The 12,288-nt window shown below is 34.4% G+C and overlaps 1 protein-coding gene and 1 long non-coding RNA gene across 2 annotated transcripts; one reads left to right on the forward strand and one right to left on the reverse strand.

Moving 5' to 3' along the window:
- Nucleotides 1-432: 432 nt before the first annotated feature.
- On the reverse strand, nt 433-8,361 carry LOC122146499. Its single transcript, XR_006161022.1, has 3 exons — nt 8,216-8,361; nt 1,929-2,084; nt 433-479 (listed from the first exon to the last, which is right to left on the reverse strand). It is a non-coding gene; the product is annotated as an uncharacterized LOC122146499 (long non-coding RNA).
- On the forward strand, nt 7,927-11,484 carry tdgf1 (teratocarcinoma-derived growth factor 1). Its single transcript, XM_042765649.1, has 6 exons — nt 7,927-8,134; nt 8,222-8,271; nt 8,359-8,514; nt 9,388-9,502; nt 9,588-9,697; nt 10,735-11,484. The coding sequence occupies exons 1-6, from the start codon at nt 8,118-8,120 to the stop codon at nt 10,833-10,835; spliced, it is 549 nt and encodes a 182-aa protein (XP_042621583.1). The 5' UTR covers nt 7,927-8,117; the 3' UTR covers nt 10,836-11,484.
- The last annotated feature ends 804 nt before the right edge of the window (nt 11,485-12,288 follow it).

Genomic DNA, 12,288 nt, shown 5'->3' on the forward strand with positions numbered 1-12,288 from the left:
TTTTCACGTTCACTTTGTTGATCGTGTGTTTTCAATGTCTCAACCTTTACTTCCACCTCTTTATTTATCTCTTCTTTATACTCCGACAGATTTTTTATGGTCGTCCATGATTTTTCCCACTCTGACAGCTGTGCATCCCTCCCACTGAACTGAAAGCTCCATGGAATTGCGTGCTTCATCTCTCTAGACACATTCATTATCACGTTGCAGATGCAGCTCCTCATGCATCATTTCTTGAGACTGGATTGATTTCATCTCCTTCTCTGATATGGTTTTTGCAGCTCTCCAAGATTCACTCCAACCTGATTTATTTATAGTTGTAGACTTCACATGAAGCTGCTTCTTAAAATGCATCCAAGAATGATTCCATGATAATTCAGGTTGTCTTTTCTCATTAGCTTTGGGTTGAATTAAATCAGACTTAACATCTTATTTCCTCATTTCTATCCCTCTGCATGATGGTAAATTTGTTGCAATCACTTTTCTTTGTGTTTTCATGACACTCTTTTCTTTTCTGACTGAATATCCAAGAAAATTGTTTTCATGGCTCTGTTGAAAGTGATTTTTCCCATTATCTAATGACCAATTCTTTTCAAAAAACCCAAGGTCAAACCACACCAAAACAAACAGTGCCATTCTAAAAACATATCCTTCATTAAACCAAACCCAACTCTCAAGTCTTCTGGGGGTTTTATCTCAGAGGACCAAAAAATAAAATTTACACAACTTTAGTAATTACAGATTAAACGAACTTATGAAATGTGTGCTTCTTTTGTTCTAACAGATTAATTAAAGATGGCTGCAGTTATTAAAACTAATATTTACATAATTTAGGCAATTAAAGTTGAAGCGACCACAAGCTCATTATCGTTCTGAATGGCCTTATAATGTGCAAACAGAATAGAAAAATATTAAATTTACATCAAATTACAATAATACAACAATAAATTTACTGTAATTATAATACGACTCCGAGAACTGTTCTTGTCTTCTTCAGAATTTTTTTTTTTTTTTTTTATGGCAACGCTCAAAATGCATCGATGAGCAGCTTGTAATTATGAGTGAAACTAATAATTACAGTAATTCTGACATGGCATAAAGACAGCAATAGCATATTTATAAATATAAACAACACGGGATGTAACAATTACAAAACTATATGAAATGGAATTTATTAAAAATATTTGCATCAACAAATTGGTTAACCTTCAACAAACCCCATATATTTTATGTAGCCAAAATATATTTTAAATAGATGCTAAATGTATGTTGTAAACAGTGACGCTCAATTAAATATATTTTTGAAATAGAAAATATATTTAGTTTCAACCTTCATACATCAAAATATATTTTAAATGTTTTTCAGGGGCAAGAAAATATAAGAATTTCTAATCTTACAGTAGCATAGTTTTTTTTTTTTACATTGCAATGCTGATTTTTTTTTAAAACAAACACGTGTTCACACGTGTTATAGATAACAAATAAAGTTTTCAAAAATAATTAAAAAAAATTATGAGAAATTAAAATATATATGGCAAATATATTTTTAAAAACTTTAAATATATATTTTTATTTTCAAAAATTGCCAAAACAATATTTTGGTAGAAAATCTATTTACATAATTTTTAGCAAATATATCTTTGGGCTATTTATTTATATAATTTGACATATTTTAAATATAATTTATAATTTTTTAATAACAAGTAATAATTGATTTTTCCTTTTTCCTTTATTTTTTATTTTATTTAAAAATATATATATATTAATTTTGACTTAGAGGGCTGCTTTTAGCGATCTGAAAATGCCTCAAATACATTTCAGGACATTTTTTGAGCCACAAAGTTGTATTGTAAATACCGAGTTGGCCATTGTAAAGAGTTTTTCTGATTGACAAATGCAAGAAAATGAGAGGTTCGGCAGGTCCTCACCTTTCCAGAGCACTCTTCCGTATCCTCTCCTCTTCCAGCTGCCATTTCTGTCGATACTCCCTCAGACTCCCCCAGACATCCTTCATAACTGAAGCGCCACATACTAAAACCTCTGTGTTTTTTGTGTTGTTTTTTTCATTATTGCAGAGACTCCTGCTGTAAGCAGAGATGAAGCTGTCAGTGAATGAAGGGGATTGGATTTAACAAGATTGCAATGTTCCTTTGCATAAACTAACCATAAAATATGCATTTGTTTACAATTGCTCATTGAGTAGCATGCATTTGATTAAGCTTTTTCATTTAACCAGGACAGGCGATTAAATATAAACACAGAACAAAACAAATGGAGACAAAAAAAATGCTATTTGGAACATTTGCACATTATATAATGCATTCAGCAGGGAATCATCACTTATCTGGCAAACAAACAATACCACATGAAATTGCTTCCGCGATTAATTCGAAAATAGCATTACTGATTTGTACTTTTATACTATATTTAAAAGCAATAAAATTGTGTTTATTCCTAGCAATATTAATATTAATATCAAAAAAACAATTAATAAAATACAACATAAAAAACAACAAAAAAAAAAAAAAATTACTGTAAAATAAACAACAAAAAAAAAAAAAAATTAAACTAAATATCAACTAAAACTAAACTAGACCAGTCTGTCAAATAAGCATCTGGAATCAGAAGCAGCTCTTATAAATGTCAACTGTAACTAAACTAGTCCGTGTGACTAGGGCTCTTGACCCGGTTATTTTTAACCCCACCAGTTGCCACGTGCCTCTGTTACTCTTTATTTGCATTCATCTCAAAATATTTTTTGTATGTCACCGCATATTGTACTAGATTAGGTTACAATACACCTGTGACTACAAGGATGTTGTTTTGTCACCCTTGTAGATAGTGATTAAAGTGGTGTCAGCTTTCTGAATGAAAATGAGTTTTATCATGACGTGCTGATGGTGGAGCTGATAATTAATACACTGCATTATGAAGTACATGACACAGTTGATCATTAAAAGTGGATTTTATTTGATTCCTTTTAATTTGGATGGAAGGAACAAGTACAGTGTTTTTCAGTGTTGTGCTCAATATAGAGATCGTGTCACTAGAGCATGATATTTGAAACGGTTACAGGTTAAAATATGTTATGAATGTACAATCAGTATATGGAGAGGACTAGGCGTACAGTTGTGAGAATAAATATCCACAAACAAGTCTTTCCTTTAAAGGAACAGTTCCCCTAAAAAAAGAAAATGACGAGTTTGTTTCTACATCAGATTTGGAGAAATGTAGCACTGCATCAGTGTCTCAGCAATGGATGCTCTGTAGTGAATGGGTGCCGTCAGAATGAGAGTCCAAACAGCTGCTAAAAACATTTTAAAAAACAAACCTTTGCTTCTGAATGAAGTCCATAATCCATTATTATGCTTTCTTCAGTGAAAAGAAATCTGTGCAGATTTCTCTCATGATTCAGACCAGGTGACTCATATTTTAGCTTTAAGCAACAATTTTAAGTTAAAAACTCTTAACAATGGATTTGTTCCTTACAAACATGCAGCTTTTGTCTTCTCCAGATGTTAACTGATGGACTGGAGTGATGTGGATTATTGTGATGTTTTTATCAGATGTTTGGTCTCTCTTTCTGACGGCACCCATTCACTGCAGAGCATCCATTGGTGAGCATGTGATGCAATGCCGCATTTCTCTAAATCTGATGAAGAAACAAACTCATTTACATCTCTAATGGCCTGAGAGTGAGGACATTTTCAGCAGATTTTCATTTTTGGATGTAATATTCATTTAGGGGACGCTGCATGCATATAATCGAATGTTTATATAACTGATTTCATTGTGCTGTTGTTGTGCATGCAACAAATAAAAATTTGACTTCAGTTGTCACCAAGTTTGCACCAGCATTGTTTTGCTCTTTTAATCTCAATGCTGCTTGTATAAAAACTGTTCATTTTGCATCGCATTTGTCCTTGTCTCATACAGAAGTGGCTGACATCCTGAATATTAACCTTTCAAACGGAGTGAAGAAACTGTGCGGTGCCATTCAGAAGGCAGACAGCTCATTAGGAGACAGAGCGTCAACCTTTGCATAGCTGATAATGATTCAGCTGTCATTACCGTGTCAGTTTTCAGAACAGAAATCACAATAATCAGCTCTGTCAAATGTTGCCCATAAGAAGCAGAAACTTGCACTCGCTGTCACTGCCAAGAATGACATGGATATTCAATCAATAAATCATTGTCAAATGTATCCCATTTAAAATATTTAATTACAGCAAACCAAAGGTAAGTATGTTAAGTGTTTTGGAACAATGTTTAAGGGAAAGTTCACTTAAAAATCTAAATGCATGTCATTCAGAATGTGTTTTGTCCACAGCTTTTGCATAAAATTACAGTTCATTGCGACCATGTCTGTCAAGCTCCACAAAGGACAAAAAAAAAAAAAAAAACAATAAAAGCAATAATTGCAACTTTATATCTCAAAATTCAGACTTTATTTCTCAGCAATTCTGACTTTTTTCAGAATTGCAAGAATAAAACATCAGGATTGTGAGTTAAAAACTTCAAATTCTGAGGAAAAAGACAAAAGACATAAGCTCAGAATTGTGCAATATAAACTTGCAATTCTGACTTTTTCTCTCAATTCTGAGTTTATATCTCACAATCCAGACTTTTTTTCCCCTCACAATTTACAAGCTAATAAACTCAAGTCAAATAAACATAATTGCACTTCTTACCTCCATAGATGTCATTAAAACTTCCCTGTAAACATGCTGAAACACCTAATGGGCCTGCACTGATGTTATCCAGAGGCTTGTTAATTATGGGAATGAAAAACAAAGATATGTAAATTAATTATGAGCCAGCAGAGGGCTCATATGAGTCAGCGAGATCGCTCTATTACACGCACTTCACCCTGAGAGCAGCACACAAGAGCAGCCGCAGCAGAATGAAAGCACCGGTGTCTCATTTCCTCGTCACGCAGCAATCAGATTTATGGAATATGCTTTGGCCAGGAATCAAATCCCATGTGATATGATGATGAAGTTAAATGGACTTGATGGCGATTGATATTTTGGTCTTATGTTATATATGTTGTTTGAGTTTACCGCTGCTCGTGTTTGAATCCATTCATTCACTTTGCTCTGGTGGAAATCTAATAGGTGCTACAAGCAGTAAAATGAGGGTACTTCAGCGAACTGATTTCTCAAATCAGGAGTCATGTTGAGGAGTGATGTGCTTTACACAACAGAAAAATTACTTTACAAATAATTAGAAGAAGAAGAAAAAAAAGAGATTATGCAGCCCTGCATCTGCAAAACACTTCTGACTGGCAAAAAAACAGAGTTGCCATGGGCATCTACTAAAAATTATCTGGTCCTGGGCAGTTGCTAGGGTGTTCTAGGTGTTTGCTAGAGTGTTCTGGATGGTTGCTGTTGCTAGACTACTCTGGATGGTTGCTAGGGCTTATGCAGTATCTAGACAGCTCCTAGCATCTTCTAGATTCTTCCTAATTGTTTCAAATAGGGCATTGCTATACAAGTCAATTGCATCTTGGGCAGTAGCTAGAGTGTTCTGGGCAGCTGCTAGGGTCTTCTGGATGGTTGCTATGTGGTTGATAGACTACTATGTATAATTTCAAGGGTGTTCTAGATGGTTGCTTCTTCTGCTTGAAATTATTTCAGTGCACTAATAAAAAAATAAAAAAATGTATTCAATATTTTCACCTGCTGGACCATAAAACAGGTGGAAAAATCCCACAAAGAGATAATAAAGGAGGAACCATCGTGTTGTGCACAGGAAAACATCACTTACAATTTCCTAGCAATTGCATTTGAATGGTCGTCTAATTGAAAAAAAAAAAAAAGTGAATAGTACAAGCTGGCACATTTAATCTGGATTTGTCCCCTCAAATGGGCGTCTCGCTGCCCACCTCAGCTACTCTAATTACCTCACATATTCCCCTGGCAGCAACATGACAGGCTGTCAGCCGTACCAGACAGAAATGCTCCTGTGAGCAGAAAGAATAAATCACCTTTTGACTCCTTCTGTGTCTGTAACAAAAGCGCAGCTCCGCAGTCGACCTGAAGACAGCAGCACAGCGCAGAGATTCGTGACCTCGGCTGCTCACTCGCTGCTCATTAGTACACATGATTTAATCTTTCTTTATGTGAATGAATTATCTAATTAAGCCTCATTAGCCCATTAGCAAACACAAAATGCATGCATTTATGAACTCTGCTTTGCATTAAATCAAGCTAATGAAATCCAAATTAAAATGCATATGAAATAAATAAACTAGATTTTGTGGTGATTACTTGTTTAAAACTTGCTGCTAGAGTGTTTGTCGGTTGACAGGGCATTGATATACGGTTACTAAGCTGTTGCTAGGGTGTTCTGAGTAGATATGGATTCAACTCTTTTAGATTTGTTTTATCATCTGTGATAATGTATTTGTTTTGTGTATGTGTTTATGTATGTTTATGTATTTTAAATCATTAACCCTAAATATGAACAATAATGTGCTATTTTAGTATTATATATATATATATATATATATATATATATATATATATATATATATATATATATATATATATATATACTTACACACACACACAGTCATTTTTTTAATTAGCTTTTATTTTTATATTTTCATTTTAATTTTAGTTTAGGTTTTAGCAACTTTGATAAGTGCTTTTGTCATTTTTATTAGTTTTTTTTGTTAGTATTTTAATATCTATATATATCTAAAAAATAAAAAAAAAAAAACAATTTTTTCATCATATGATTATAATATTTTCCCCATCTTTATTTCAGTCACTGAAAACATTTTTTATTAGTTTTAATTTTAATAATAACATCCCTGATAGTGGTGTGCTTTTGTAATTTTTAATTTGTTTTAAATATTTATCTTTGGTTTTTATTTATTTTTATATTTCATACATATTTATTGCATATTTATTCAATTTCAATTACTGATTTTTTTTTATATATATAGTTATAGTTATAGTTAATAGTAACAACGCTGATAATGATGCATGACTTAGCAAACACAACTTATAAATACACAAATCTTTTCCATAAATGCTGATTTCATAAAAAGGCCATGGGTCTCTTGCTCATGTCAAGCACAACATGCAAAGCATTCAGTCTGATCTTTAGCCTTTCAGGTTTGTTCTGCGTCACACTCTCCATCAACTTTATTTAGCAACTGGTCGACATCGGCATTAAAAATCATTTCTGTAGATGTACAGAGCAGCTGTTCTGTTGAGAAACAATTCCCAGCGACAATTAGAGGAAATGTTGGCATGAATGTCATAAAAACGTTAATGGCACCACAAGAAAAGCTCTCCAAGCGGTGATGCATTGTGCTTGGAAATGAAAAATGCATCAACCTGAGCCATGTAATTTGCATGTAATTTCTTTTTAAAAAGGATGATTTTTCCCACCAGACTAAATTTTTTTTTTTTTTTTTTTCATTGTGCAAAAGACAGACATACATTAAATGTGAAATGTAAAACAGGACAGGTCCATCACTAAAGCTTGCATTTAGATAATATTATGCTTGTTCTGTTTAAAGACCATTTGTAAAATGGAGCTGAGGTTTAGGAAGAGAGAGCTTGTGTAAAGAGAAACCAGGGCACATGTACTGAAGTGTATTTGACTTCGTTTCTGGTTGAGTAGTTGAAACGAAAGAACAGCAAACTGAAATGTTTGAAAGTTCTTCACCTACTCTGACTAAGGTCTATAATCTAAAAGTTTTTGACTTGGGAAACAAAGACATTGGTACAATCCCGCATTATAGAGCATCAAAGCCTCTGACGCAGATCGCTCGCGGATTGAGCCTCTAATCGCTTCTGTGATACTGAAGAGAATTAATTCGTTTCAAAACGGCTTGACTGACGGAACTAATATGAATAGACGCTGATTTGCATTAACGGGTGCGCGCACGATCTCATGTATGACTATGGGAGGGGTTTACAGGTGTTAATGGCGCGTCACGAGGGAGTCTGAAGCCCTGAAGATAAATAACAGACCCCGGAGAGGGACAGAGAGAGGCTGTTCTGGTCATTTGGTGTGTGATGGTGACACTGGGGATGTTTTGATGCAGTTTGGATCCGTGTTGAGCAGCTCTGGGTGTTTTGCAAGCGCGCGGAATTATGAATCACCTGTACAGGTGAGAAAATGATTCATGATTCATTTTGGAATAATCGAATCATTCGTGTTTCTCCACAAGCCTCACGTTTGCTGTTCTTACCTACAGGTTCTTGCTGTCTGCTGTGGTGGTTTGTCAGGCGGTTTCGTCTGAATCAGGTAAAAGTCGGGTTTTTACGTTGTTTATATCCAGACGTTTGGGTTTTCATGGCTTTTTTCTAACATGGATCCGTGTGTCTCTCTCAGGCTGCGAAGGAGCAGAATGTGGGAAAGCTGGAGTTTCCGGAAAACCAAAACAACACGCGGAATTCTTGAATAAGTTCAATGAAATGAACACGCAAACGCCGCAACGTCAACACCACAACGCCGAGGCCGTGTTACCCTTCATAGGACTGACCGGAGGTGACATCATCATTACCACCCTGTTAAAATAAAGAAATATGTTAAAGTTGTAAATAAATAGTTTTTTTTAATTACATTTTTAAATACTATTTCAAATACTATTATTAAAATAGAATTTTAGGCAAAAATTTTTTTTTTTTTTTTTTTTTTTTGAATCTTGTGTAGATCTGATATGTAGATATTGCAATAATTTTTCAGGATTTCTGAAGGTCTTAATTCTTAATTCACAAATTAAGGCCTTAAAAGATGCAGAAAGTCATGGCATTATATGTTGCGTTCACTTCGCATTGTTGGTTTTCCAAAAAAATATCTAAGCATGGCAAATGGTATAAATTAAATTTTATACTTAAAAAAAGAACAAATATGTCATTTTGTGTATTAACTTAATTTTGATTTTTCTGAACCCACTGTCAGATTTTTTTTTTTTTTTATCCATAAACTATTTGTGATCTCATAAAATGAGATTTCTTTGTCATTTTGCGTCTCAAGACAATGTATCCTGATTTAAGATTCTTTGGACATTTGCACTGGAAAACAACAAAAATACAATCACAATTCTAAAATTATCTGTTGCACTTTAATTGCACACAGCACTTACAAACAGAAATTAGAGTAAACAATGTGTATGAAGTAGAAGACTGCGTTTTGAGCATTTAGGCTGGAGTCGAGTGGATTTATCCATTTATTAATGGGAATTCCAGTGTTGTCAGGCGTAACGGCCTGCACAGTGTCTGGATGGCTCGTGTTGTGTTGGGAAACAGATGTTGGTAGCAGCTGTTTAGATTACATGTCATAAATATTGCAGGAAGGGGCTGCTGTTTTGCGTTTGCATCCTTGTATTTAACATCTTTATTCTGCTGTTTCTCATTTCAGTTGCTAAACAAAGCCGTACTTGCTGTAAGAACGGTGGAACATGTATTTTGGGAAGCTTCTGCGCCTGTCCGAAGCACTTCACCGGCCGGAGCTGCGAATACGACGAGCGCCTCAGGTAAAGAAATGATGTCAAGATTGAGCCGTATTGCACTGGGGTGGTTGCACAGGGTTTTTAAATGACTGTGGTTTTATTTTGACAGGGATTGTGGTGTTATTCCACATGGAGAATGGGTTCAGAAAGGATGCTCGTACTGCAGATGTGGATATGGACTTCTGCACTGCTTCCCGCATGTTTTCAGCAAAGACTGTGGTGAGTTTATAGATGCACTGCAAAGAACAAAAAAAAAAAGACTTTCTTATATCTAGACCAACCAAAATGACTTAAGCTATTCAGTCAGTTTTCTTAAAAAACTGATCAAAGTTTATTCTTAATACAAGAAAAATATTAGCCAGCAAGGTCAGAAAAATAAATTTAGTTGAAACACTCCAAAAAAAAAAAAAGAATTTTCTTACTTAGTATTTTTGTCATGCTTTCTACTAAAAAAATATCTAAACATTCTTGAATCAAGATGCATCTGCTTAAGAAGAGAAATGACTTAAGATATTAGGTCTTGTATTCTGAAAAAATATTAATTTTGTTAGTCTTACAACGATAAAAAAAAATATCTGCCAATGGGATAAACAAAATAATCTTATTTCAAACCGAAAACAAAATCCATTCTCACACCAATTTGCATATTATAATGAAAAACTCAACTAAAAACTCAACTTAATTTTGACTTATTTTTTCTGAAAAAAAGAAAAATTTTACTTGTCTAGAAAATGCTTCTTGATTTAAGATTTTTTTTAGATATTTGGACTAGAAGCAAGACAATAAGAAAATAATTTTTTGCAGTGAAAACAATGATTTTTCTGACCCCTTTGGTAAAATTTTTTTTCTTGCTTTAAGCATAAATTTGCTTAATTTTGATGCATTTTGTCAGAAAACAAGACTTAATATCTCAAGTTATGCTGCTTCTCAATTTAATGTACCTGTTAAGATATTTGGACAGGAAAACCACAAAAGTACTGACTAATAAAGTCATTTTTGTCTGAGGCCTTTTCATTTTCATAACAGTGAGGAAAGTTGATTACATGATGCCAGACACTGTTAATATCCTGTGGTTTAGCTGGAGATAAACAACAATAGACAGAAGTTCTCACCTCCAACGCTTCCCTAATAGGGCTGTGAATCACTGACTAGCGCTTGATTCAACCCGATGGCAGATGATTATTCAGACCGTCTGTTTCTCCTTTGAGTAGCTGTTTCTTCAAATAACATTCTTGTACATTATTATTTTCTTTCAGACGACTCTCAGGAAGTTCGGTGGTACAGTTCAAGCTCCCTCAGAACGTGGTCTTCTTCAATCGTCATGTCTGTTGCCTTTATTTTACCCTTTCTACTGTGAGTTAGTTTTCTTAACTAGGTCTACATCAATGCTCTAGACTTAGAAATATAACACAGCAGAGATGATGTTTATTTTCTCTGACATTTAGGGCAGCATTTATTGGTGGCACTGAAATGCGTTTTGCTTCCAGTGGAAGTGTAACTAGCTGTGTTAAAAGCAACTGTTTAGTGAAGGAACATGTATATAGGATTTATATTGAAAATATATTGTGTGTGTGTGTGTGTCAGTGCGCAGCCGAGCCAAAATGACTTGTCTGTTTCTATGTCTCTGTATGAATTTGTTATACAAGAGAACGCACTGGCTAAAATGAAAGCTTTTCATATTCTGCATCTGTTTTGCTTTTAAAATATACATGTCATCTGAACAATGAGCTTGTTTTAAAGTCAAGTTCTCTCTGTTCAGATGCTCTAGTCCTCATTTGTGCTCAGCTTTCATTTGCTCTGCTTGTCAGAGGAGAGAGAGGCAGATAATGCTCAGATAGCCTAGCGTGATTGTTGACCTTTCGGCTATTTTCTCTTATCTTATATAAACAAGTCAATCTCAGTGACTCTCTTGACCTTCTCGAGTTGGCCAGCGATGTACTGTAACACTCTGTATGATTGAGCGAATGAATTTGTCTCATCTAATTAAAACTCCCATCAATAACTGAGATGACTGACTGTTTGCTGGCTTCAATTAAGCAATTTATCATGCATGCTGAAAATTAGATTGGATCTCAGTAAACCGAGGCTATGAATAACCATGAGGTGCAAAAATGACTTAAAGTTTCAATTTTGTAACATTAATATTAATATACAAGCTCATTTTTAGTAAATCATCTAAAGACCCCAATCGTCTGCACAGCATTTGCATTTTCAAATTTGTAAATAATACAAAGATTATTTGAGAAAAAAATACTATTTCAATCTTCAGTTAATTCAGTGTTTCTCGCCAGTTCTTTGGAACTTTTGGTTTAATTTACTAGCAATTTCTGAGTCTGAATTGTTTCTACACCAATTTTTCTGTCTCACTTTCTGTGTCCCTGGGCGGAAAGCTCTCTTCAGAAACAGACTGAATACACAGAGATACTCGGGACTCTTTTACACTACAATGCTGCTGTTCTCTTTGGTATTAATAGCTGGGTGGGGTTGGGAAGACCATCCTAAGCTCTGCATCTTCTCCATTGTCAAGCGTGCTAACGGCCTCATTCTGCATGGAGAATCTACTCTTACATGCATGCTTACATGTCAAAGAGATGCTTATGGGGTGTCTCATGTAATAAATGACTAGGATATGGCCCAGCCTGCTATTCAGGATTTATGAACAGAAACAGTTTAGTTCAGTTAAACTCATTTTGATATTTATTTTTGTGTAAGCTGAATTATTCTTATTCTAATTCTCATGTGCATTCTCAGTTGTCATTCTCAGTATTGCATGGCAATATTTTTTATTCTTATTTACAAAAGCAATATAG

This window comes from Cyprinus carpio, chromosome A10 (assembly GCF_018340385.1).
Source record: "Cyprinus carpio isolate SPL01 chromosome A10, ASM1834038v1, whole genome shotgun sequence".
NCBI classification, from domain to species: Eukaryota; Metazoa; Chordata; class Actinopteri; order Cypriniformes; family Cyprinidae; genus Cyprinus; species Cyprinus carpio.

Coding starts and splice junctions, on each gene's coding strand:
- tdgf1 (XM_042765649.1), top strand. Junction 9,503..9,587: donor GAATACGACGAGCGCCTCAG/GTAAAGAAATGA, acceptor TTATTTTGACAG/GGATTGTGGTGTTATTCCAC. Junction 9,698..10,734: donor TGTTTTCAGCAAAGACTGTG/GTGAGTTTATAG, acceptor ATTTTCTTTCAG/ACGACTCTCAGGAAGTTCGG.